This window comes from Centrocercus urophasianus, unplaced genomic scaffold, assembly GCF_019232065.1.
Source record: "Centrocercus urophasianus isolate 14NV4802_14NV808 unplaced genomic scaffold, USGS_Curo_1.0 seq_36, whole genome shotgun sequence".
In the NCBI taxonomy this organism is placed as follows: Eukaryota; Metazoa; Chordata; class Aves; order Galliformes; family Phasianidae; genus Centrocercus; species Centrocercus urophasianus.
Window position 1 is genome coordinate 4,493,580 of NW_024884933.1, and position 26,608 is coordinate 4,520,187.

At 48.4% G+C, this 26,608-nt stretch overlaps 1 protein-coding gene across 3 annotated transcripts in view; it reads right to left on the reverse strand.

Annotated features, from left to right (window-relative positions):
* Positions 1–24,657, reverse strand: part of ACAP3 (ArfGAP with coiled-coil, ankyrin repeat and PH domains 3) — a 66,233-nt gene extending 41,576 nt beyond the window's left edge. For all 3 annotated transcript variants that reach the window (XM_042831655.1, XM_042831654.1, XM_042831653.1), the window contains exon 1: positions 24,592–24,657. In XM_042831655.1, coding sequence (XP_042687589.1) covers positions 24,592–24,638 — 47 coding nt within the window. In that variant the 5' untranslated portion in view covers positions 24,639–24,657. The remainder of the gene's footprint in view (positions 1–24,591) is intronic.
* Between the last annotated feature and the right edge of the window lie 1,951 nt (positions 24,658–26,608).

Here is a 26,608-nt window from a genome sequence, read left to right on the forward strand (position 1 = left end):
TCTGTTTGAGATGGAGTGAAATTGGTACTTGCCTTGATGAGACGAGCCCTGCCTGAACACAGGCTGGCACAGACACAAACTGCTTCTCATTCGACTCCTTCCAGAACCATCAGCAGCCTGACAAGGTCAGCAGCAGCTGCCAAACCTCCTTCCAGAGGAGCACAGAGTTCTCTAGAATTTCAAACAAGCAGCGGGTGTGCCTCCAAGGAAAGGGGCCTGCAGGGGGAGGTGGGATCTCACATCCCCCTCCATGTCTTTGTCTTCTGCAAGATGCTTTATTTTTAGAGGTTAAAACTGAGATGAGGTAAAAGCCCAAGCACTTATTATTAGTGGCACTCTTTGGACTGATATATATATATATATACATATATATATATATTATTTTTTTTTTGCAAGAGGAGAAAGTGCTGCATTCATTCCATGGTGAAATTCCACTGTGGGCAACCCTACAGCAAGTATATTAGTCTCACCTCCTTTTGTTGGCTGTAAGATGCAAAAAAAAAGAAAAAGAAGGAACCTGACACAGACAGGCAGCAGAACTAGCCAAGCTCTAAAGCCAAGCTATTATTAGGCTCTTTGAATACCCATCCAAAACCTTCTGTGCCCTCTGGTTTTTACTGTTCTTCCGCCTTTCTTCAAAAAATTAAGCATACTTTGCATCTCTCCGTCAGTGTGAGCAGGCAGCACCATGGCAACAGCTCCATGGTGACAATATCCCTGACAACCAGGTCCTGCAACTGCCACTGCTTCCAGTTCTGAATGCCACGATTCGCCTGGCTTTGTGGAAACAGCCTGGAACCAGTTGTGAGATGGTTGCGAGCCAATGGCTCCTGAGGATAATGAGCAGGGCACACAGGATACGGGGAGATGTGAGCACTGAAACTGGGCAGTGTCATTACATATCAACTCAGCAACCCACCTCAGCTGGAGCGTGGGTTGGGAAGGGGTGAGTCTGGGTGAGATGCTTCCTCTGGGTGAGATGGTCCCATCTCAAAGTGGACACCTGCTAGAACATTCATCCTAGACCTGGGGAGAGCAACGGTGGGGAGAAGAGCGGAGGGAAGTGAAGCCCAGCAGGAGGCAGGTGGAACAAGCAGGAAATCTTCCCTGCCCCCTAAATCCTGTTGCTGTCAGCTAAGCGTGGTCACAGTTACATGAGCACTACCAGACAAAGGACTCTGCCCTCCCTCAATTACACACACAGCAGTGGGATGCCTGGAGCCATACAGCACTAATTTGGGATTAAGTTGCACCTGAGGCTGTAGAGGTTTGGTGGTTGATGGCCTGGCTAGAGAGCACTGCTGCCATCTGCTTCTCCTTTGCTCTTTCTCTATTAGCTCTCCAAACAAACCCTCCACCCCAGCTACCACATGCTGGCCAGGCACAGCCCCACTGTGCTGTGCATTGAAAAATTAGCAGCCACCACGGCTTTCAAGCTCTGCTGCATAACAATTTCCAAACAAACCAGCCTTTCTCGTTGCATTTCCATCAATCTTGTGCATGCCAATACTCAGCCTTTGCTCTTCTGTACCTCCATTCAAAACACCTGGTTCTCCACATGGCCGCAGCACATGGACAGCATCATCTCTCACTGCTCCCTTTTTCCTCCAGGAGAGGAACCAGCTCAGAACCAACTCAGCTGATATTGAGCCCATTGTCCCCTATAATCTATTATTATCATACAATCATAGAAAAGACCTCTATGATCAAGTCCAAGCCCAACCCACCCCCACCATGTCCCTCAGTGCCACACAGTTCTTGAACACCTCCAGGGATGGTGACCCCACCACCTCCCTGGGCAGCCTGCGCCAGGGCATCACCACTTCTTTCAGAAAAGAAATCCTTCATAATATCCAACTGGAACCATTGGCACAGCTGTGTTCAGCAGCAGGATGAAGGCACTGCATATCCCATCTTCTTTACTCCCAGGAGTGTTTCTGGTTTTATTGATACTGGTTTGGACCAGGAGAAAGCAACCTTAGGGAGATGCCCTTCCATTAGCCTCAGAGCCAGCTGCTACCTGCCCTCACCCACCCTTACCAAGTTTCTGAGTGGATTCGTTTGCTTCCTTGAGGGCTTCAGATAGTGTGAGCAGTGCACCTTGCACAGTGCAGCTCCTTGGTCCCCTTGTTATTTACCTCTGTGGCTCACAATGAGCTCGCTGCCCTCTGTCTGTGTGCAGTGGGGAAGGAGTTCCTGCAGTCCCCGCTGGCTGCAGCACTCACACAAAGGACAAGTCCATGTTTATCTGGTTCTTTGGTGCGTGCATCACCACGGCCCTTTACAGCTCAGCAGAGAAGGCTTCCTGCAGCTGGAGTTACATGCCTTGGAATATCATAATTCAAGGGTGGGTCTGAAGAGGCTGGGGAGAGTGCTGTCTGACATGGGAGCTGGTGCTCCTGGGTCGTATCCTTACCTCTAGCAATGACTCAGCCCTCCCATCAGAAATTGCTCATGCTCGCTCCCTGCCTTGGCTTCCCCATCTGTAAAATGGAGCTGCTTTCACAAAGCTGCACTGCAAACTCGACTTCATGACAACTGCAACACATTCAAATATCTTCAGATCAAAGATACTGTGAACAGATTACTGGTAATACTTGCCAGAGATTTATTAGCACACTCCCAGTGATGACAAGTCAATAGCCTTCCCAAGCGTAAGTGCTCGACACAGTGCAAACACTGACCTAGATTTTGAGTAATTACGCTGGAAACAGGCACATGTGATGCTTTTGCTCTCTGGCTTTCAAGTCAGCAGCATTCAGATAAGTAGAGAGCATACAGCTACCTTTGGTTTCAGAGCTGCCCCTTTCCTTTTCCCACTCTCATGATGTTCTCTTACATATGAACCCCCTGGGTCCTTACACAGACATACTGAGCCTTGGTCATCCTGATATCAGTGTGACACGTGCAGACCTCCAAGACAGGGAATGGAAAGGTCAAAAAGATGGAAGCAACTCCCTCCAGACTAACTAACTAATTAAAGGCTACGCAGAAATTAATTCCTATTTTATCTTATCGTGGTTTTAGTTCTTAAAAACCTTTTTTCTTTGCCAAGAGCTGCCCTTCGGAGCAGGAATCGTGGCTTGAGGGAATCACAAGTGTCAGGAAGGTGAGATTCAGTGCCTGGACTCACTGCCTGTGAATATAGGAGCCTCTCAGATATGCTTGTCCCTGTTCCACAGCTCCTGAGAAACTAGAGTTCACAGTTCTTGCCTGCTCTACAAAGGAGTCAAAAGACTGAGCTGATGCCAGGGAGGAACTCAGAGATGCTCTGATGGGACACCTTCAGTCCAGTACCAACGAGAAACAGTAAAACTTAAAGGGTCTTGTCTACATTCATCCCATTCAGCACTGCGAGCTGGGAAAGAAGCGTGGCAACTGGAAGAACAGCACTGAACAGAGATGGATGGAGACAGAGAAAGCTGCCATTAGGTGGAGGTGTCTCTAATGACTCACTTCTGCAGTCCTGGTTTGCTGCATAGCAAGCGTCCTCAACCCAGCCACATGGTGCTAGGACCTACCAAAGTAGGTGTGTGTGTGCACAAACCGCCCACCGACCTGCAGGCTGCTTTGCCTTGGCTGAATGCTGCAACATGAATCAACAGAAACAATGCTATTTACCAAAAGCACCACCTGGCCAGGATCCTTGGCAGAGCATCACAACACAGAGAAAGCTGGCATTTGACGGTTCAGCTCCCACCACACGCTGCTCCACAGCAGGGCAGCAAAGGCTGAGCAGCCTCTACTCACCCACGTGGAGAGGAAAGCAGGGAGAATGAACAACATACGTGCTTACAAAGCAAGACAGTAAACAGCATCAGGCAGGAGCTCAGGAGCCCTACTGCTCTGAGCCCTGGTGGCAATCTCTATACAGCAAGAAAGCTACCAAGCTGCATTAACATCAAGGCCTAAGCTGACAAAGGCTCAGGGGAAAGGGCCCTAGGCCAGCTAAGATTTAAAGGCCATGCATATGCAGACACCTCAAGCAGATATGTGATTTTAAAACTCACTCCCACAAAATTCAATAGGATTTCATGAATATGCCTAGTGCTCAGAATATGCTTTACCTAACCTGCTAAGTTGGAACAGTTTGCTGAACAGGAATCAGAATGAAGAAATATCTTGGTTGAACCAGTTGCACTGGTATGGCCAGTAGGATGAACGAGATTCAGAGATAGGCCAGCAAGGAGCAAACTAGGGAATTAATGCTACAAGCAGCTATGCTTGAACCCCTGGATGCCTTGCTGTCCCAAACACGTGTGATGAAAGACCTGTAGTGCCTCTTGTTAAGCCAGGTATGTGCAGTATGCACAGTTTTTGTAGGCTGGCTCCATCTGCATTGCTTAGCAAAGAGCACTTGGTGCAGGGCACAGGAGGTGTGTGCATCAACAAACCAAAGCCCAACAGAAACACCAGGCACTAAGCAAGTGTCTCCATCACAGCTGAGCATCCCAGGCCTGGACAAAGTGAGGAAAAGGGTTGTTTTCCAGGTCACAGTAGGTCAGGCTGCAGGTTGACAAGCTCCTCTAAATAGAAATATGTTTACTATGCTTTTATACAAACGAAAAGAGGAAAGCCAGGCAGGAAACTAAAAGCAAAGTATTTTGGAGGACTGCATCACACTGCATCTCTTTCATTCCAGGCATTGCCTAATGCAAGGACACCACACATGTCCTTGTCTGTGGAAATGCACTGCTCTGTGACAATCCCATCTCTTTGAATCCCATGCAATCACACAATACCAGAAACTACAACTTCACAAATATTAAACATCACAAATTAATGCTCAGCTCCCAACCCTCAGCAACCTAATGAAATGAGTGCTGTGGCACAGAAGTGAATTTAGCCCATGAGACAAGTGATCAATTAGACCATTAAAATGAAGGCTGTGTACCTCGTCACCAACCTATGTGACATCCATAACATAAAGCCACAGAAAAAAACTTTCTGATGTCTGGGATGGCAGGCAGACTCAGGGACGACCAGTCATTGGAATTCCATAGAAAAACTGTTTTGGGGGATAAAAAAAAAAGAAAAAGAAAAAAAAGCACTACTGGCAGATGTGAGGTGGATGCTGCTATGCTGCATGAGCTCCTGCCTGGAACCAGAAGTGGCTGGACTGCAGATGTGTACAAGATTTTGTTTAGTCTACCATGGTTATTGCTGCAGAGCAATCTTTCACCCCCAAATAACCACTCTCCCTCACACATGCACAGCTGCATGCACACACACGCAATCTGGCAGGAGATGCTGAGCTCTGTGTGCTTGAAACTTGGAAAATGACAGTGAGGGTAGGTTAGCCAGGGGGAGGACAAGAGAAGAGGAGAGAAGGGCTTTGGGCTTCTCGTGGGTGGAATCCCAGCTGATGGGAACCTCTGTTGTTTTCAGGCATGTGCACCCTGTCCTGGCTCAGGCCTCGCTCCCTGCTCCTCTCCTGCTCCATGCCATAAGCTGGTTGTGCACCTGGCCTTGCTCTGAAGCCTCCTTGTCCTTCAGCAGCCTCTGAAGTGCCAACTGAGAGAGAAAGAGGGACTGTGGCAGGAAAGCCTCTCAGACAAACGCCAACTTTGGCAACTGCCAATGGCAGGTGTCCCTTCAGTGCAGTGGCAGTGACGGATATCCCCCCGAATGCCCACGCACACTCCAGCCCTTGTTCCAGCAGCGCAGAGCAGAGGAGCACACAGGGCCCATTCTGCAGGCACGGCACCATCCTGCACTGCCTGACAGTGCGTCCCCAACCCACCCGAGGCTGCGGAGACAAGGCCTCCTCTTATGGCCTCTGCCACAGCAGCCCTGCTGTGTGCCCCGCACCGGAGCTGCTCCCCAGGGCTGGCTGTCCCCAGCTCTCCCTGCTTGGCTAGATGTCTCCATCCCATGTCTGCTCATGATCAGCTTTCTGGGAGCCCTCAAGGTGCTGAAGGCATTCCGGTGGTGCCTCAGAGGGGCTGAACCGCTTGTGGCCCCGCTGCCCCAACCTTCCCCTGGGTGGAGAAGTGCTGTGCTGCTGGAGAACTGATGAAAGCCGCTAGCAGAAACATTATCATCAAAATTGATGGCAAAATAAAGTGGGAATTCACAGATTCGCAGCCTGCCAGCAGCAGGGCTGGTTGGGACCATCTGGCCTGACTTGCATCACCGAGCCAGTAGCTCTCAGGCAGTCACGCCAAGAGCAGCTCGAGCTCACTGACATCTCACACGAACAGCCGCCACGTGGGGTGGGAGAGGGGCAGAGCTGAGCATCCTCAGCCTCAAAGCACACAGTGCTGATCCCGTCCATGGATTCCACCTCGGCAACACCTGCTGCTGCCAAACTGTTTCTGTACCTCCAGAGGGAAGGAGCTGCTTTGAGCCTGAGGATGTTGTTCTTCAGAACACCACCAACCTGGGAAAAAACACCCATGAGTTTCTGGCAGCCCCCGAATCTCCATCTTGGCTCCAGAAGGAGCAGCGACCCGTTGTCTAAGGCAGAGGGAGATCTACCACTTTCACTGGATAATCCCTTAATTAGTGCAGCCTCCAAAATAATCCTACTGAGCGGTTTGCACACACAGCGCAGGTTAAAACAAGCTGTGCCACGGATCCCAGGGCAATGGGCAGTAAGTCATTCTTAGGTGCCTTTGTCTTAGTTGATTAGCTTCCTTTTACATCTGCTAAAGCAGGTTGTGCCCCAGCCCCCCATCTTTACACAGCACTAATGGGCCTTTGCTCAATACATTATAGCACGCTGGATTTAGAGGCCAGTAAAGCCTTTGGACTAATTTGTAAGTCCACGCATGCCATTAAAAGCTACATGAAAGCCTCTCTTCCTGAACAGCCCCCAGCCTCGACAAGAAGCTACCAAGGAGCAGAAGCACACTTATCTCCGTGGCACTGTGATCTCACCAGTGCCATGCTTTGCTGGAAAACATGGCCAGGCAGCATCACCACAACCCCCAGCATCCTCCATCCTGGTGCTCAGAATGATTGGATTAGCTCAGTCTCCCCATAACTGCAACAGCCTCTGCATGAACACAGTGCATGGCCGGCAGGCTCGAGGTGCTTGCTGGATGTCTTCCAAGCTGGCACCTAAGAGCAGCTTTCAGCCAGCAGGCTTTGCAAGGCAAATCATTTCTACGCTAGCAGCTCAGCCCTCCTTCTCCAGGTCAAAGTGCAGCAGAGATTAAGAAATTTGCTTGGCCTCTCCTGGTAGAACAGGAAGAGATGTTGTTACTGATGCATGAAGACAGATAAGAAAACAACTGTGCTTCTTATCCAGTGTTCTGGAGGCTTGGGAATACACACACAGTCCCAAGGCAATAATAACTGAACCCTCACCATCTCCAGAGAAGTCGATCACAGGGATGAGCTGGAGGTACTCCATGCAATTAAAGCCCTGCAGATCACAAACTCTTCCACAAAATGAAATCTTTTACGTGGCTCAGTGTGAACTCTTAGGTCCAAAAAGTAGAAATCTGTCCTTTGTGTTACAATAACAGTTATTTTTTCTTCCTTCCCCTTCTCGGCACATACATATTTACACACGCACTGCCCTTTTAACTGCAAATACTGAACAGTTCTCAGAGGACAATGTCTGGAAAGGTTTCCTCCCAGTGCCAGAAGAAACAAATGTCTTAAACAAGAGATATTGCCTGGGGGTGTGGGGTTGCTTTTGGACTGGGTTCTGAATATCTTTTCTCTCCCCTCCTCCCACTCTCTTTTTCTTCCCTGATTCACAAGGAAATCACAAAGCAAACTCAGGACTGAATGAGACTTGTTTTTGTGAGTGTTCTGCCTCTCTTTTCGGACATTCACTTCCACCCCCACCAGCCTAAATGCTCTCATTTGTACAAGCCCAAAACATACATTCAGCACATTTCCACAACCAACATCTGGCCTGGTGTTTAATTACCACTGCAGAAACCCCTGGGAGTTACACCGATATACCAGCGCAAATTTGAACATGTTCTCCTTTGGTCCTATGCTGTTTAATTTGGTTTAACTTCTCACATTCTTCAAACACGCTGACCTTTGTGTCAGACAGACTGACATGACCAAAAGCTGAAGGTCATTTGGTGCAGCCAGGTGCATCCCTTCCACCCTTACAGATACATGTCTGAAAGGACAACCGGTGAGAAAAGATGCTCTGCACCATGTTGGCAGAAGGTTTTACTCTCCTTCAGTGCAAAATCCTCCACATCTAGCTAGCTTTGACATCCCTATCTGGCAAAGGACCGTAGGAAGAACTCTGTTAGCCCTTATTTACATGATCTGGATCATTCGGAGATGTTCCAAGCTGCCAAAAGGCTGCAGAACCTTCAGAAAAGCACTGGACATCACTGATGTGCTAACAGCTGCTTCCTTTCCCTGGGACAGAGGTTCTCCTGCTCAGAGCTGCATAGGAGAGATCACACATCAAAGGACAGCACGGTCAGATTGCTTTATGCCATCAACAGGGCCAAGAGTTAACACAGCACACCATAAGCTGCAATGGCACAGCCTTGGATCAATTTTTCAGCCCTTTTTGTTTCTGAAATAAAAAACCGGAGGAAAAAAACGGCAGAAACTCCTGCAGAGCTGCACTCCCAGCTCCTCACACGGCCCCAAAGAAAGTCCAGCTCTGCCCTGTGTGTTGGCAGGGCTCTGCAGACTAACTTGTCGCACAAATGGGGCTAATGACTGATTCCTGTAATAAGAGCTGGCAAGCACAAGAAAGATTTCACACCCTTCCTCCCATGAATGGGGAAGAAGCATTCAATTAGGAGCACTGCCTATTCCTTAATCATTTCCTTTGTGTTTGCGGTTATTAATATCTTTACATGACTCGTCAAGCCAAGGGCTACGTTTTTTCTGCACTCATTTTGGCTACTAGTTAATGCTTACAAAATACACACAGATGACACACCCACTGAACAGTGAGGCAAGAAAAGGATGCTGATGTTGGCATTGCTGTAGCAACTGCATTCCTCATGCAGACTGAGACCCCCATGAACCTGAATTATACAGTCTTACAGAAAGAGACCATCACACCTCCAGCGAGTTTAAGCAGATAGGAAAATAGCAAGGGAAGGAAAGTGAGGCATGGGAGCAGTAATGTGACTCAATGAAGTTCAACACAAAAGCCAAAAACAGAATTGATCCTCCTAATCTCTCACAGTCTGCACTGCCTGCCGGAGAAATATACCTCAAACCTCTGTTAAAAAATGAAAGATAATCAACAAAAGCAAGTTGGAAGTCGTATGCATTGCCACCAGACTGGAATTTGGGAAGAAAGCCAGATGTTCTCAAGCCTGGTATGTAATGGACCCAACAATAAGCACATACAGTGTGGTGAAGTGGTTCAGGCAATGCTGGGAAGAAACCCGTTCCCTGTCCACATTGTGCTTAGTACATCTAGATTTTGGTCTTTAAGAAAGAATATAAGACAACATGAGAAAAGATGGGAAGAACTGTCAGTCCCACCTGTAGCACTAAGCAGCCATCACAGGCATCCAGTAGTGATGGTTAGCCAACCATCTGCCAGGTCAAGGATGCTGTTCCAACAGCCACGGCGATTTGGCACCATTCAGAGCTGTACTTTGCATGGAGAATGGCAGCGAGGGAAGAGTTTGTGGCCTGTGATAGCAGGAAGGCTGTGTTCAAAGTCCCTGACCCACAGACAGCTTGTGGAGCAGCCTAACAAGATCACCATTTGGAAGTGTTCCACACACCAGCCCAAAAGGCAGGGAGAACACAACAGGTCTGACAGATGGGGAGGCACAATGGGGGGAATGTAGGGTTCTGTGGCCAGAAACAGGCCAAGGAGATGGAGTTCACATGGGGAGGAGTGCCTGGCTTTCATTTGAGGCTGAGTCAAGGCCAAGCCACAGCCCTGGATTCTCAATCACTGAGATCACACAAGCCTGACTTGGAAAACAACAGAGAGAAACCTCCTGAAACCTGGTGACTGTGACACACCAACCAACCAACCAACCAACTCCATTCAGCCTTCATCCCAGCTCTGAACCTATAACCGGGCAGTTTGCATCCCAGCCCCCCACATCCCAACTCAGCCCATCTCCCAGCTCACACTCCAAGAGGGCTTCGTCTCCACCCCACACACTGGGATGATCCAAAAGCACTACAAAAACACCACATGCTCCTAGAGGATAGGCAGTAATAACACTCAGTATCCTTGTTTCTGTGTTCTTTATCTTTGCATTTCTAAGGCTCCCTTTGTGCAGTGAGCAGTTTATTCTCAGATCTGCAGAAGGGAAGGTTCACATTGCTTGCTTGCCAACTCTTAACTGAGGCCTTTGCTCCATTCTGTGGAGGGTTTCTGCACGTTCAGACTATCTAAAATAAAAATCATCTGGAGTGAGAAATAGATGGCTGCTCTTTGTGTTTGATAGCATAGACCTGGGTCTGTGCTCTTGCTCAGTGGGGACAATGGCTTTTTTCAAACATTGCAATGATTCCAGCTCTGTGCACTCCCAGTGTCCAAGCAAGGCGGCCAGCCCCTACCCCATCACAGGGCAGCTCTGCTCCTCCTGAAAGCTTTGTCGTCAGCCTGCAAACCTCCACAAAACCCCAAGCTGTTGCTGCTAATCTCTGTTTCCCTTTCTGCTCAGAAGTGACAAAGCAAAACGCTGCTTCTGCCTCACATTCCTCCGAGCCCACAGGAAACCATAAATCAGAAGGAAAGCATAACATCCAGAAAGAACTTGCAAAAGGACAAACACCAGGATGGGCTGTGAGGCTGGGGAAAGGGGAACCTGTCAAAGCAGCCACAAAGTGAGCATTAACCCACAGCTCCACCTGGCTGGGAGAGGTCTTGTTCCAATGAGACTGGGGGGAAATTTTGGGTCATGGCACCTAAAGCTCTTCCCTTCTTTCAGGGAATACACACACACACACACACGTCTATATTCTTCATTTCTTTCCAACCATTCCCTCGCCTCTTCTGTAATCAAATAACAATAATTTAAAAAACAACATTTAGCAGGAGAGGGTTAAACCAAATGTCACCCTGTGCAGCTCTCAGCTGGCTGGGAGTTTGGACAATACAGGAAGCTGTGGTCGGTTCAGTTTAGCTTTGCAGGGAGACTGCCACAGCTCTGCATCCTCAGTGCCATCAAGCTGGTCTACAGCCAGGTCATGGGAAGTGAATGGCATGGAAGGTGCCCCTGGCTCTGTGATAGGACCTGCTCTGCTTTCTTCCCACCAGCCCTTGGTTGTGGATCAGGCTGAAGCATCTCTTAGCAGGAGGATCTGCTTCATTTAAAGGTGACTCGTGGTTCTGGTCAAAATGGCCGAGATTTTCTCTGGCCCAGATAAATCTATTTATAGTAAGTGTGATGCTAATTCTGTGCTCCAGTCTGATCTACTTCTGCTCACTGGAGCAGCAGTGCTTTCTGCTACCTGTTCTTTTTAACTGTTTCCTCACAGCCATTCTGCTCTCAGATCCCTGCTGTACACAAGACCATTCCCTTTTGGTGCACCATAGAGCAGCCTGTATGCACAACATGAGCCCTGCAGATCCTCTCCCTGGGGACGCTGCTGGCTCAGACTGAGATCTAAGCTGGGTCTTGGAGAAGTGAGGAAAAAAAAAAGATGAAAACACCTTATACAAGCCACTCATTTAAGCCACAACTTGAACCGAATTGCTTTTATAACCTTATCTGAGGTTCACGCAATGTTTTGTAAATAGCAATTCATTTTCTGCCACTCGTGTGAACTAAGGAGCGTAGAGGGGATTTTGCTCATCATTAAACCTCATGTCTTTGGGATAAACAGCACCAATTGCTTAATGGAGAAAATGGAGCTGTTTTCAGTGGCTCGAGTCTCCTATTTTTGTTCCAGGATAATGGAATAAGCTGTATTTCTAATCTTGACTGAAATCTCTCTGCAGATGGCAATGAGCATGATGCAGATGTGAAAGGTCACGCCAATGCTTTTTGCTCCTGGAAGCAGGAGAGTTTTCTGCAGTAAAAAACAGAGGTGAGGAAGCAGAAGCTCTGCTGATGCAAGTAAAACTCAAATGATGATGAGACGCAGGCTCCTCGTGTCCCTCCTTCATTCTCATTTGGTTTTGCTTTGTTTCCAAAGGCTTCACTGAAAAAAATCTTTTTCTTTTTTGAGCCCATCGTCTGCTCAAACACTTGAACTTGTCATCAGAGCTATTAGCTTGGGCTCCTTTCCTGCTGAAGGACTACAAGCAGCCAGCCAGCTCAGCTCCATGCTCCTCTGAGTCCTGACAGGCAGTGCAGGGAGGGACTGCAGGATGGGGTTTGGGTATCAGCACTTTGCACAGAGCACACTCACACAGCCAGCACGTGCCTTCAGCTCCCTGCTCTGCAGGTGAAAGCAGGAGGTCTCAGCAGGGTTCCAGAGTCCTACAAGAACCTCCAAGCAGATAAAGTACATCGAGACGTGAAAACCACATGGCTCAGTTCTCTTTTCACTGGTGTGTGAACTGAAATCAGTGTCTGGGTGCTGGGGGGATGTGGGAGCAGCAGTTCCCATCAGAGCCAGACGGGAAGCTCAGACAGCGACAGTTCCCTGCAAGCTCTGTGCAGTCCTGCACTTGAAAACCGTGCAGTCTCAACATCCCAAATTCCTGATTTTGCTTCCTGCTGAACATAAATCTTACTCCCAAATAAACACAGCAGAGAGTCAGAGCTGAGCCCTCACTTAACTTGTACAATCTTCCATGTATTTTCTGGTAACATCACATTTAAACAATACTAAGCTGTGATCCTTCATGCATTGCTATGTTCAGTGCAACTATAGCAGAGAATGGCTTCATTCTGGGGTGGAAAATGGGGTGACTTGATGCAGTGTGGCTCTCCATGAACTTGGGCAGGCTGTAAAGGACCTGAGGATAACACATTTAGTCCCACTAGTATAAACAGTTGTTCCCATTAACATGATTTGCTCATGCTGAATAGGCATCGTAAACTGCCTTTCAATCTGTGTCTTCATTTATTAAAAAAAAAGGGAGAAATTGTACCTTAATTAGTTCACAGGACGGTTATTCAGTGGTGTGGATCTGTTTGATCAGGATGTTACAGAATGGCAGCGTGTCATTACCCAACACAAAGCACTGAATCCAATCGCTGACATGCTAACGTGCAAGCAAAATGATGACTGCCTTGTTTTACTGCAGTTCTGTTGCCAACCTTCTGTTGCTGAAGCCCTCTCTGGATTTACATTTATGCAAGATGTTTCTGTGGTATTTGGTGCTCTGTTTGGTTAGGTGTGGAAACACAAACCCTAGAAGAGCTTCCAGTGTGTCTTCTCATGGGCGAAGAGGTTCAGTGCCCAAACACAGCCAAGCTCCAGTTTAGGTAATAGTGCTCATAGTGTTTTACACATTTTGCTCTTCACAGCTACAGAAATATGCCATTCTTTGTCTGAAACATGCTAAATGTCAGTTTATGGCTCCTCTCCCCCAGCAGAGTGGCTGGAGGTGTATGTTTAGACAGTTTTGAAGCAAGATGAATACGACTTCACGCTTTGATTGCGTGGTGCTCTGCTGACTCCAAATTAGTACATTAATGTTTAGCAAAAACTGACAACTCTCTTCAGGAGATATGGCTTCTATGCACTATGCTATATTTACACAATTACAGACTTCTTCTAGTATTCTCAGTTATGTTCAAATGATATAAAGGCCTATTAAAAAGCAGTGAGGTATTTGAGTTTACTGAACAGTCTTCCATTCAGCGAATTCTCCCTCTCTGCTCTCTGGCAGCTACAGTCTGAGCTCCTCTAGAATCAAGGCACTAAGCAACACGATCTGGCTGGACCTGCTCTAAGAAGGGCACTAGATTGGGTGACCTCCAGAGGTCTCTTCCAACCTAAATTACTCTAGGATTTAATGGCTTAAAGATGAAATCTTCCCTTAGCTCCTTTAATGCACTCCTTATGTAATGTATCTCATAATATGTTTCCCCCTCAGCTTCTCTTCTGTAACCCACAGCCAAATGTTCAAGGAGACAGCACCCCCAGCATCTGGAAGCTCACTGTCTGACCATAGGCCTGCAGTCGAGAATGGATGCACAAGGCAGAGGAAATGCCATGCAGGCAGCAGTTTACTTTCCACCACTCACCATTACAGCCTGGGGGGAGAAAATCCTGACAGACATCACAGCAAACTGTTTCCTATTGCTGCCCATGGTTCAGTTCATCAGAAGTCATTTCAGTGATGGGTTCTCCACGTGGAATGTTCCACAGAGCAGCCATGTGCACCATGTGCACTGGTGCTGATGAATTAGCAAAGCAACTAACGATGACATGTTCAGGAGGAGAGAACATCTGGCTGCCATGGCAGCTCAATAACTTAATTACTGCACACTTCCATCCCAAACCTGTGTAGGTTACAAAGGAGGCTATGCATCAAAACAGGTAAGCACGTTCCTCTCACTCTCTTGTAACAACAAACCAAAAAATGACTTCCAGCTCAGACCCAGCAGACTCTATTGCACAACTTGCCAACTTTCATTTCCAAGCAAGGCATCCAAACTACATTAAGCTCTCACTACAACATTCTGTTCATTTTCAAAGGAGCTGAGCACTCCTTGGCCAGTTTCCACCATGCATGACAGGTGCAAACCCCAAGGACGATTAGGACTGCAAAGCTGTGTGTAAGAGGTGGCCAACTAGAGGAACAGTGCTTCTTCAGTGGCCACTCCAAACCCACTCTGCAGCATCCTCCCTCATTCTTAGCTGTTGAAGAGTCCTCCACATGCATGAATGTAAGGAGAAACACACCAGCCACAGCAGAATCTGGAGATGGAAACTGCTCTGTGGCAGCTACCAGATGGGCTTTGTTTTGAAGCTTTGTTATTCTTGCTCATCAGAGCAAGCACTATTCACGCTGATAGCTAATAATTTGTATTGTCAAACTGAATGGATCCTTTACCTTCCTTTCTGATCTGAGTACTTGTTTTGCAGAAGATGACACAGCTGCGAGACTCAATTAAATGGATTAAGGTTTTGCAGCAGCAAAATGGAAACTACAAAGCTATGACCCCATACAGGAATATTCTTTCCTCAGCTGGAAAAAGAAACGTTATGTGGGCATGCCTCTACTTAGACAGTGTGTTAGCTTTCTTTTAAAAGCAAAATGGATTTATCAATAAACTAGTATCAAACAATTCTTTCTTCCCCCTAAGTGAACCCAGCAGCATCCGTTTACCAACAGGGCTGGAGGAGATTCAGAAGGCTTTGTTGAGACTTCCCCTCGTCCACAGTTCAGCTCAAACCACTCTCCTCCAGCAGGCATCTTTCAGCACTGAAAACTCCTTGTTTCTTCCCCCCCTCCTTCCCTCCCTGGGCCTTGGCTCCGAATGGAGCTTCCCAACCTCTCTGCTCCTTTTGTCTTTCATCTGAAAGGCTTTTCCTGTGCTGCTGCCTGCCAAACGCAGCGAGGTCTTGCCCTCTGGCTGCAGCAGTGCTGGAAGTGCTGACCGACTGGGGCAGCACAGGACGGCCCTCACCCTTCGCTGCACCCCGAAAGATTTGCCAGATGTCTCTTGATAGCACGACTTTTAGCAGCCACAGATCGCTTATCTGCTCTCTGTTGCCCCATATGATGGACAATCACATGTCCAGCACACTTCAGCTAGTAAATTATCCTTGTAGAAAGAACCTTGCTGTGCTGGTCATCCCTAATATTGTCTTGGGCCATGCTCTGGAGATGAGATGGTGGGCCCTGGGTCAAGGAGGAAATTCCCAAGCCCACACAAAAAGCCAAAACGCTGGGGGTGGAGGGAATTACTGGGCAGGAAATAGGAACCAGTGCTGCCTAGAGCAAAAATTAATAGGTTCTCTGTGCTGGCTGATGTGGTCCAAGCAAGGGGGAACAAAGTTGGCATTGTAGTACCCAAGCCTCAGCAGCAGAAAAAGAATTGAAGCACTAAGTCAAGGGTCAGAACAACAGCGTGCAACCCTGAGGGACTCCCACGTATGCATCCTCCATCCCTTCCCACTGTGGTTAAACCAGCTGGAAACCTCAAGCTCTTCTTGATTTCTTGGCATCTTGCACACCTCATCCTACAGAGTTCAGAAGTGCAGGTAAAAGAGAAGCATAGAGCACAGTAATTATGGGGAGAGATCAGGCACCTTTGCAGATAACTCCTATTTCCACTGTACCAAACAGGAACCGCTATTTTACTGTCACTTCTGCAGTTTATGTTTTAAATCTTCTTTCAGCTCTATCATGGGATGCTCTGCTTTCTGCACTGAATCCACCTCCATATGTCCTGACTGCACTGGTGCCTCTAACCCAGGCTGCAGTATTAAACCAGGAATGACTCTAGTAAACACAAGCAAAGAAAGATTAAGGATGAGCTCAGAGACAATAGCAGTTTGAATTCTGAAAGAAGTCACTTCCCATCTATCAACACATAGGATCTATCAGCATGGAGCTATGCAGTCCTGTCAACCAGCCTGCCATTGGCCCATAGTTTCCTGCGTTATCTCCAAGTTCAGATGAGTCAGAGACTTCCATGACTCCAAACTCCTTAACTCCATCCAGCTGAACCTCTTTCATTTTGCTCATAGAGCACTGAAGGCAGCAGCCTTCCTAAATGCCAGCTTGCTGCCTCCTCATCCTTCAGCTCTCAGGTAGCTGCTTCCTTGCAAAGTGCCCCATCTGAAGGGCAAGCCTGCAAGCAGGGAAAGCAGGGAAGGGTGTGGGAAGAAGAGTGGGACAGGAAAGGGGAAGGGGCCTCCTGCTATGTCAGTGCTATCTTTGTGGCCATTTCCTACATCCTGGGGCGAGGTTTACAGGGTGGGGACAAATTCAGCCTTCCTGCCAAAAACTGGGTTTAGCAGAGAGGACAAAGGGGTGATATTCCGGGAAGAAAGCAAGCTGTGGGAAAAAGCATTGTTTCACTGATGCTGGAATGGAGCAAGAACAACTGCCAGGCTCAAATTGCCTTGTTCTCCAAGTAGTTACTGAGACTCCAGCATCACCACAGCACTGTGAATGCAGTGGGATCATGGCAATGTTAAGCTGGTATTCTTCTCATGTGTATGAGCAAAAAACAGCCTCAGGTCAAGCCACAAGTCCACGTACTTGCACAGCATAACCTTGCTTTGTCTTGGGAGAACTGATACATCTCCTTCAGCTGCTCCCTGTGCTCATGGAGATCCGCTTTACAGCAGCTATATATATCTGTAAGTGTCCCCATGCTGTATACTGCATTGTCAGCCCGACACGGGGAGATTCAGCAGACAGAGCCACATGTCAGTCTGCTGTGTTAAATAAAGACTGGCACAGCTGCTCGGATGCTGAGAAAGGACTACAAGTTATGTATTTGTATTTGTGTGCATCTGAATGCATGTGTGTGTAGGTCATACATTTCATTCCCACAAGCTATCTTCTTTCCTCATCAAAAGACAGATGTATCCAGCCCCTGAAGAGCTGCATGTGCACATATACATTCACACACGTGTTCATGCATGCTGTTTCTATTAATAAACAGTATGGAAACCATTAAGCCTTGCTACAGTGTGATGAAGCAGACTGGGTATGCAGGGGAGGGATTATCTCACTCTCTGATATTATATAATCTGTTTAGGCTGTGCCACTTTCTGCTTATTTAAGGAATGAATGAGCACTTCACTCTGTGATGTGCCACCCATGAGTTCTGACATCACTGCTTTAATCCACTGTAATGAATCTACTGCTTCCCTTTTGAGCCATTCCCTACCACACAGCCCATGCTATATCCAATCTATTTCCACTCCCAGTCACTGTCTGTGTTATTCCCCAGAAATAAGTGATGCTTAACTCAATCAGAGCAACAGAATGCTCTCTGCCCCCTGAAGAGACCTCACATACAAGCAAAGTGAACAGCTTTGTAGATAACAAAAGCAAGACAAGAATGCAGTACGTGTGTGGGCACGCTGCTGTAAATGGATCTTACTGAGGCTGGCTGGCCTTGTGTCCAGTGGGTTGACATGAGCTGTTGAGAACACACACAACCCTTCCATTGCTTCTTTCCTGGTCCTTTCTCCCTTCCTATAAATCAAGCTCTGTGCTGAATTCCTTTCTTTGCAAAAGGAGACAGCAACATGCAAAAACAACAAAATCCCTAGATGTGCTGTTTTAAAACAAACCTTCACCGGTAAACTTAAACATGTATCCCACTGAGTGAAAAGACCGGAACGTTTTGCCACGAGGCTTGAGTAGGGCCATTACCTGTGGCCTTATTTTCTCCTCTGGGAGGAGCGGCTCAGAGCAGCAATGAGCAGCAATGAGCTCCTGCAGCAACACGTGCTGCTTACTCACTGCTTCTGTGACCTGTGCTGCCGCTGTCTCACCTGGTTCGTCAGGGCAGATGCATGCACGCCCAGGCTGTGTGCATACACATGGGATGAGTGGCAGAGCCAGTTGCTCCACCATCCAGCACCTCCCTTGCAGCCATTGCAAAATAGGTTTGGGGTTATCGGTTCCAGGCAGCTTTCAGGTTCAGAAACAAACAGGAAGACTCTTTGCACAGGAATAACTATCCAGGAACCCAGCTCTGCTCTCTGTCCTCTGGGGTAGGGATGCAATGCATCTCCTAGAAGGTACACACAGCTCCCAGGGCCTCCAACCCCTTGGCCTGGGACACCAAGCTCCCTGGAGCTCCAACACACAGACGGTGCTGTAGCTCCAGTTCCATGCCTTCCTTCCAGGATCTTAACAGGGCAGGCTCAACAATGCCTCAGAGAAGAGGAAGAAACAATTAGAAAGCTCCTGGCAGGCACAAACCCCAACTTTCTGTGCTGGCCAGGACTCCTGCTCCTCCCTCTCCAAGTCTGCAATTGCTGGTCAAAGAGGAAGCAAATTCTGCTCGTTTCCTCTTCCTTTCCACACAGGAAGTGTCTGCACTGCATTGTGTTAGCACAGAGCTGAATCTGCCTTCTCTTTTACCTTCCTTTTTACTTCTCTCCACCCCCACTTTTAAAGCAAGCTTTACAGAAGACAAGCAGCACATTTGTTAAGGGTGGAGTTGTGTGTGTAGCAAACACTTGGGAAACAGCAGCCAGGAATCACTGTTAGTGTCTGAAATCAGAATACAGACCTGATCACCTGACAGTGGTGAACTGCAAGCTAGCAAGCACTCTTGGCTCCAAGGAAACATGATGATTGTCCCCAAAATTCAACCAAACGTGGACTGGAAGTCTGTTTTTAGAACTCTTTTCTTTATCCTGAATAACCAGAGCTACAAAATAAGCAGTTGCTTGCTTTTTGCAGCAAAGCCAGTGCTTAGGAAGCCAGAAAACCTCACAGTTGCACTGGCTTTCCTGCTGCAAAAAATTAATACTTTAGCTGAAGTTTCAGTGTTATGAAGGCAAGTTTTAAAGAGACAGGGCAGTTAGGAGGCTCAGAGTTGAGGCTTTATGGGGATGGCCATTTCAGCAAGTTTGTCTTGACAAGAGATGAGAAACAGTAGAGATGTAGCATAGAATATGCACCCCCACAAATCAGAAGACACTGGTTAAGTGAAGAAACAGACTTGCAAGATACCCCAGCATGGATATCACTAACTGAAGAGTTGCAGAAGAATTTACAGTGCCTTGATCAGTGCATGAGCAGATAAGACAGTGTTTTATTCCTTATCCAGTGATGATAGCTCAGAGCTGCAGTGCCCTACTGACAGTGCAACTTTTGCACTGGGCTGATGGTGGCCATGACTCTGGTGACACAGACAATGTGCTCCCTTGGCCCAGCAGCAGTCCTTCGAGGACCAGGACTGGGATCCAAGTACAACACATGGAACCAGGACAAGCAGCAGAGCACCATTAGCAAGGCATGTGGCAGAGCCCAAAGCAAATGGCTGACTCTTCCACAGAGCATTTCAATAGCGCAGAAAAGCCAGCATCAGCATCTCTCTGGGTCTAATTATCCTCTTCTACCACAGGCTTATTGCTCTTTTGTGTTTTCTCCTTTTAGCAAGCTCCGTCAACTAACTTGCAACCCTCTTACATTCCTTGTTACAGCTACAACTAGCAACTTGCAAAACCCTGATCTAGGCTTTCTCAGTGGCTTCTGGCCTTCCCAAAAGGACAAGGCCCAGGGTTCCTTGTGGTTGCCCTCTGGAAGACTCTGAGGAAACACAGTCCAGAGCTCACCTCCTGCTAAATCGTTAGGACTGAAGAGCTCTTTCCTTACACTTATCTCAAGGCAACCAGGATTGTGAGGGAGAGGGAAGCATGTCAGAAGTCTATCCATGCCTGCAGAGGTGACTTCCATCTCCATGGAGGCATGTACATTCCAGCAAGCAAAGGACATGGAGAGGAGCAGCTGCTGAACTCCCATACTGATCTGTCAGACAACCAGAAACACTTCAGTTTGCAAATGCTTCTTACAAGGTACATGCAGTTACACAACAAAGCATGCTACAAGAACATTATTACGGTAACAAAGTCAATTGGCCAAATTATGAAACAACAAAATTACCCCTGTCAGTGTGCTACATCATGGAACTGAAGAGCTCTCTCTCACAAGCAGCCTGAGAGATCGCATATCTGAGTTTAATACCATCCACTGCTAAATCACAGCTTCTGCATCTGGCCAGTTTTGTCTTGGCAACCACAACAAACAGTCCCTTACTGACTTGGAACATGGAGATGGCTTTGTGGGGCTTTAGCTTCAGATCCCCGGCTCTTCGGGACACTCTGCTCATGCAGTTCACAGTTCAAAATTCCTCAGGAAACCACTTGCCAAAAAATTTGGCATCAAATCCCACCATCAGTGCCAAGCCAGAGATCTCAGTTGAGTTCTCATCCAGGCAGTCTCTAATACCAGGGGATTTTCCTTGACTTCCATTGAAGAAATACCTTCAGACGTGCCCATGGTAACACAAGCTGGACTGCAGCTTTTCCTAAGCATTTAGAATCATAGAATCATATTTCAGGATTCCCGTGGCACCTTTGATGACAGGGAAACGCAATTAAAGGAATGCTCGTTCCATATGCTTCTGTGTTACCACCCACAGAGCAAAAAAGCCTGCACCACACGAGGGTCCTGCTATGATCTGCTGTGAGCCTGACACAAGAGCAGCTGAAATGCAGCACAGAAAACCTCTTTGGGTGGTGCTGTCATAGCCATGGCCTTGGTATGGCACAAGCACATATGGTGACAAAATCACATGTGGGACAAGCCACCATGCTAGCTTGGGGATGAACCCCACCATAAAACATGCCCAAGTCCAACCTGCCTGATCTGGCTCTGCATTAGCCTTGGGCTCACTTCAGAATGATGCAGAGTAGGTGAGGCTGTGAGCCAGGAGAGGAAAGGAAGCCTCAGTGCATGCAAGAAGCACCTGAGAAAGGTACGGGTATCTTGGAACTGGATGGACAGGATGGATTGCTGCAGCATGGAGAGCATCTCACAGCTGGGGTGAGAGGAAGAAACTCACTGTGACATCTCTGCTTTGACTCCTCCTTCGCATACCTCAGCCCCTGTGACTTTGGAAGCGCAGTGATAAAGAGATGAGAAGTAGAATAAATAAAGGCAGGAATTATGATTGATACAGATAGCATCGTGCTGCTTTTGTGATAACATCTTCTCACTCGTGCAACTAAACCAGCAAGTGATGGCAATGGTACTCATTAGGCATTGATTCAAAGAGAAGCTCTCTGTGTGGGCATATCTTCCCTCAACCACCATCAGTAGCAAGGATCTTGCTTACATAAGAAGCCTTGTGTAAGCTTCAAATCAATGCATATGCTCTTTTTGTTTAATGGATTTAGTTAAACAAATGAAGAGTTTTGCTTTTGCCATTCTGGGTATAATTTACTTTTGCTTTCAAGTAACTTCAGCTAATAAGTTTGGCTTACATCAGACTGCATGGCAGCGGTGCGCAGAGCCGGGTGACAATAGCCAAAAGTCACACAAGGCACTGAAGATCTTTCTCTCTAACACATGCTCAAGCAGCATGGACTCATCTGAAGTTGTTATGCGCGCTTTAAACTTGTCCGATTCAATCTGTTACCAGACTTAGCAAGATCAGTTGGAGTTGAGTGTTTTTATTCCTTCCCATTCTGTTTGAAACACTTTACAGTTGAAGGAGAAAACACTTCCTGAACGTCCTTGTCTTTTCACATCCTTTTCCTCTGGCAGATGACAACTGCTTTCTTGCATCTCTCTTGGAGCTGCAATTCCATGCCTGAGTTTCCCTGGCCATGAGAGCTACAAGCATCAGAGGTGGCTCAGCCTGCTGGGAACCCTGAGCTCACAGCCTGATTAACGAGGTTAGTTAAGAGCAACAGCAGTGCTAGTTAAGGAAATAACCATTTATTTCCCTCCCTCGTGGGATTTACCACAGAGGCATTTGGGGTTTTCTATGGCTCACAAAGTTCTGCAACCAGCCCCAGCAACTTGTTCCTCCTCTGCCCTTGTCCTCCTGATTGCTCCTCACACCCACGATAGTTGATGATGTCCCCATCTGTCCCTTGGTGCCAAGTGCACCTGGATCTCTGAGTAGGACCAGCAGAAATGTGTTCCTAGATTTCCCAGGCTGCTGCTGGCCCAACAGGAGGCTCCCATGGCAGGCAGGGAGATGAAAGCCACAACATCCACTGGGGTTGCATTCAAATGTGCTAAAACTGGTCTTACAAGGTAATTAGCATTTGTTTACTGAGGCAGAAGATACGTGTCTCTACAAGATGCCCAACAGAAATAAGGTTTATCTGCCAGTCAAGAGATCTGAATGTATTTAAGTAACGAAAACCAAAAGGAGGGGAAAAAGGGTCAGCAACTGTGCCCTATGAAACAGGAAGCAATGACGGATTGACTGCATATTGAGTATTGATTCGGGGTGCTTTGGCATGTAATTGGATTTGATTGCTCAAGTAGACTAGTTTGGTTGCCTTATTATGGGATGCCTGATACAGTGTGCCTTCATGCAATTGGTTTTGGTTTTTCTCCCTCTGTATATCAGACAGAAAACGATTTGATTCTCTCCAGGGCTCACCGCTGAACTTATGACACAGCATTCAGTTTTGGTTTCACCACAACCCTGCAGATGTCAGTACTTGGTCACAAATTCCCCTTACATTAATACATATCGGCCTTCCTGAATCATCCAGGCTCACTTCTCTCACCCAATCTCTTGCTCTAGACTGCGTCTAGCCATTGGGGAAATAGTTCATAATTCCCTGCTTAAATAACTGGCTTTTGATAAAGGTCCAGCACAGTACTCTGAGGGCTGTTTTGTTTTTACAGATGGAGCAGACAGAGCAGAATGATGCTGCCTGCATACTAAGAAACTTGGCCCGGAGCCCACGCACACCAAAGGCAAAATAAATAAATAAACATCTCCATCAATCTTGACGTCACCGAGGGAAAAAGGGTCACTGCCATGTGGAAGGAGACATCTGGACAGTGAGGTCACTGCTCTGGATGGATGCCACCAAGCAGTTCACATGCTCGGCAGCACCACAGGATAAAATGACAGTTAAAAAAAAATAAAGAATACATTCTAATTGATACTGAGTGAGCAGAGGTTTGAGGACGGAGGTTCGTACTTTCTGCACGCCTGCCTGCATATCTAACTTTTCCTGATAAAAAACTCCTGTGATTCCAGGCACGCAAATAGGAGCAGCCCATCGTCTCACGGGGTGCTGCCCATGCCAAGCCAGAAACAGCCCCGAAACAAGTAAGAGCAGGATCTCACCATGCAATTACAGCTGCAAGGTGTGGAGGAGGACCCTCCCCACAGCCCTGGGGATCCCCAGACCTGGGCTGCAGCACCCACAGGGTGCACTTGCCTGGAGTTTTTATGTTACCTGCAGCCGTACGCAGCCACATGAATGCATACACAGCATGACAACCGTTCAGAGCAGCCACAACAGCAGACCACTGCAGCCTTTTGTACCAAGCTTCTATTCTGAGAAAATCCTTCCAAACACACGTGGGGGAAAATGCAAAGTATCCCATTTAATAAACAAAAACGTTTGAGGAGCAATGAGAAATGCCTGCTGGGATGGAGAGCCCCTTGGTAACCGTCCCCCTGCATGTATTTCCAACCAACTTGCTCCTGCAGGCTATTGTCTGCTTCCTTCTGTCCCCATCCAAGCACAGTGTGAATGCAGCAGGCAATCGCCAGCTGTGGAAGCTCCAATCTTTCCATTCGAGCACCAGGACATCCCACAGCACCCAGACACCCAGCCGTGGTGCTGCAGGCACAACGAGCATCCGCACCGGGCTCAGGGATTCCTCACCAGCCCCGAGCAGCGCTCAGAGGCCCGATTTCAACAGCAGCACAGCCACGACGGAGTCTTTGTTATCAGAGCTCGGATTCCTTCAAGACTGCTAAATAAAAAAAGAATCCACCCTCCGAGAGACGGCGATGCCAGCGAGTGGAAAACGCCGTGTTTCTGAGCACGGGCTTCGGGAGCGGTGGCAGCACATCCAGCAGCTCCGGGAGACGATGCCGGTTCCCCCGAGCTATGGAGCGGGTTGGGATGAGCCTTGAGCCGAACGTCCCGAGCGGGCTGCCGGCACCGCATCCCCACCGCACGGGGCCGGTAGCTGCTTCCCACCTCTCCCCCTATCCACGCAGCCCTTCCGCTTGTTATTATTATTATTATCATTATTATCGTCATCAGAGCGGGGGTCTCGGCGCTTACCGGAACCGGGGCGAATCCTTGATGCACTCCTCAAACTCCACCGTCATCCTCGCGGTTCGGAGCTCAGCGGAGGAAGCGCAGCGCCCGGCGGCGGCGCAGCGAGGCGCGGCACGGCACGGCACGGCGCTGCGCCCGCCCCCACCACCGCCCGGCGGGCAGGGCAGGGCAGGGACCGGCTGGAGGCACGGGGCGGGGAGCTCAACTGCAGATGCTCCCAGTTATTACAGAATGAGAGTGCCCCCGGTTTTCCCGCACAAGGCTTTGAGACCTCACTGAGCCTTCTAGTTAGTCGACGGGAGCTTGATAAAGCACCTGAGTGCCTGGTTTGATAGAGATAGGGAATGGCTTTAAACTGAAAGAGGAGAGATTGAGGTTGGGTGTTAGGAAGAAATTGTTTACTGAGAGAGCAGTGAAGCCCTGGCACTGCTGCCCAGAGCGGCGTAGTGCCTCATCTCTGATGATGCCAAGCCCAGGCTGGATGGAGTCCATTCCAGCATCCAGCCCACAGCAGGGGTTGGGATTGTGGGCTTTAAGGCCCACTTCCAACCCCAGCCATCCTGTGATTCTATGATTCAGATCCTGACCATCCCCTCAGGTCTCTGCATTAATTCAGCCGCTGGAAGCACAGCCCAACCTTCGGGTTGCCACAGGGTTGTGGCCACAGCTGAGAAAAAAAATCGACCTGTAGAGGAGGCACGCAGCAATTCCCTGCCATTAGTGTCAAAAGGATTGGCATCAATCCTGTTACTGCTTAATCTAGTTTTTAATTTTCCGTACACAGTGGATTTGCTGCTGCCATCAGCCATGCAGTAAATCTGCAGTAACTCCACCGAAGCCAATGTAATCACTCAAGGAAGGACATCTGGGCCTGCAGGACCATGGGAACAGATCACATTTGCTACCGGACACAGCAGTGTGATGTGGCACAGATAAATGAGACTAATTACAGCGAGCTTCGTTTGGATCCTCCACCCATCACTCACCACAGGCAGAACTGCACAGACCACACCAATCGCTGAATTTAAGACTGAGAAGTGCCCTGATGTAAATCTCTACCCAAACGCATTCTGTTTAACAAGCACCTGAACTAAACCCACAGCTCACAGCAACACCAGGGTCAGGGGTGCCTCAATGTCACAGCATATCAAGGCATCACTTCAGCCACAGACAGATCCAGGACAAACCCAGGGGGAGGAAGATGCTCCATGCCACGTCCACACTGACTGCTGCTATGATCTGCCTCCAGGCCAGGCTCTGGCTCTGTCTGAGGACTCAGCCCTGCTCCATTTGTAACCTTTCGGTACCTAAAGGGAGCCTATAAGCAGAAGAGTCAACTCTTTGAAAGGGTAGATAACAGCAGGACAAGGGGAAATGGTTTTAAGCTGAGGGAGGGAAGATTTAGGTTGGATATCAGGGGGAAATTCTTTGCTGTGAGAGTGGCAAGGTGCTGGAACAGCTGCCTACAGGAGCTGTGGATGCCCCGTCCATCCTTGGAGGTGTTCAAGGCCAGGTCGGATGGGGCCCTATGCAGCCTGGGCTGGTGTGAAATGTGGAGGTTGGTGGCCCTGCGTGTGGCAGGGGGTTTGCAGAGGGCAGGGGTTCCAACCCTGGGCATTCTCTCATTCTGTGATTCGTCTGCTGTGCTTTGGAAGGATGGTGTGCATGTAGCAGCCTGACACGATTGAACATTAAAATGGTAGAGGGTTCTGAGGGACACGAAAGGCTCAGCTCAGCCCATCAGTGCAGAATGGGCAAGGTGACCTCTGCTGGCTTCTGTTCCACCTGCTTCCATCAAATCAACGCGTTTCCCTTTGCTCCTCCAGCACCGACGACGACACGGGGGTGTTGCAGCAGGGACTGCGAGTCGCCTTCCCTTCCAAAGCTGAAAACCACGGAGCTCGGATTCGGCTGCGGCAACCCCTCGCCTCCGGCCCTTCACGCACGGCGCAGCCATGGCCGCGCAGCGGAAGCGGGCGGTGCTGGGAGGGCCGCTGAGGGGAAGCCGGCCCCGCTCCGC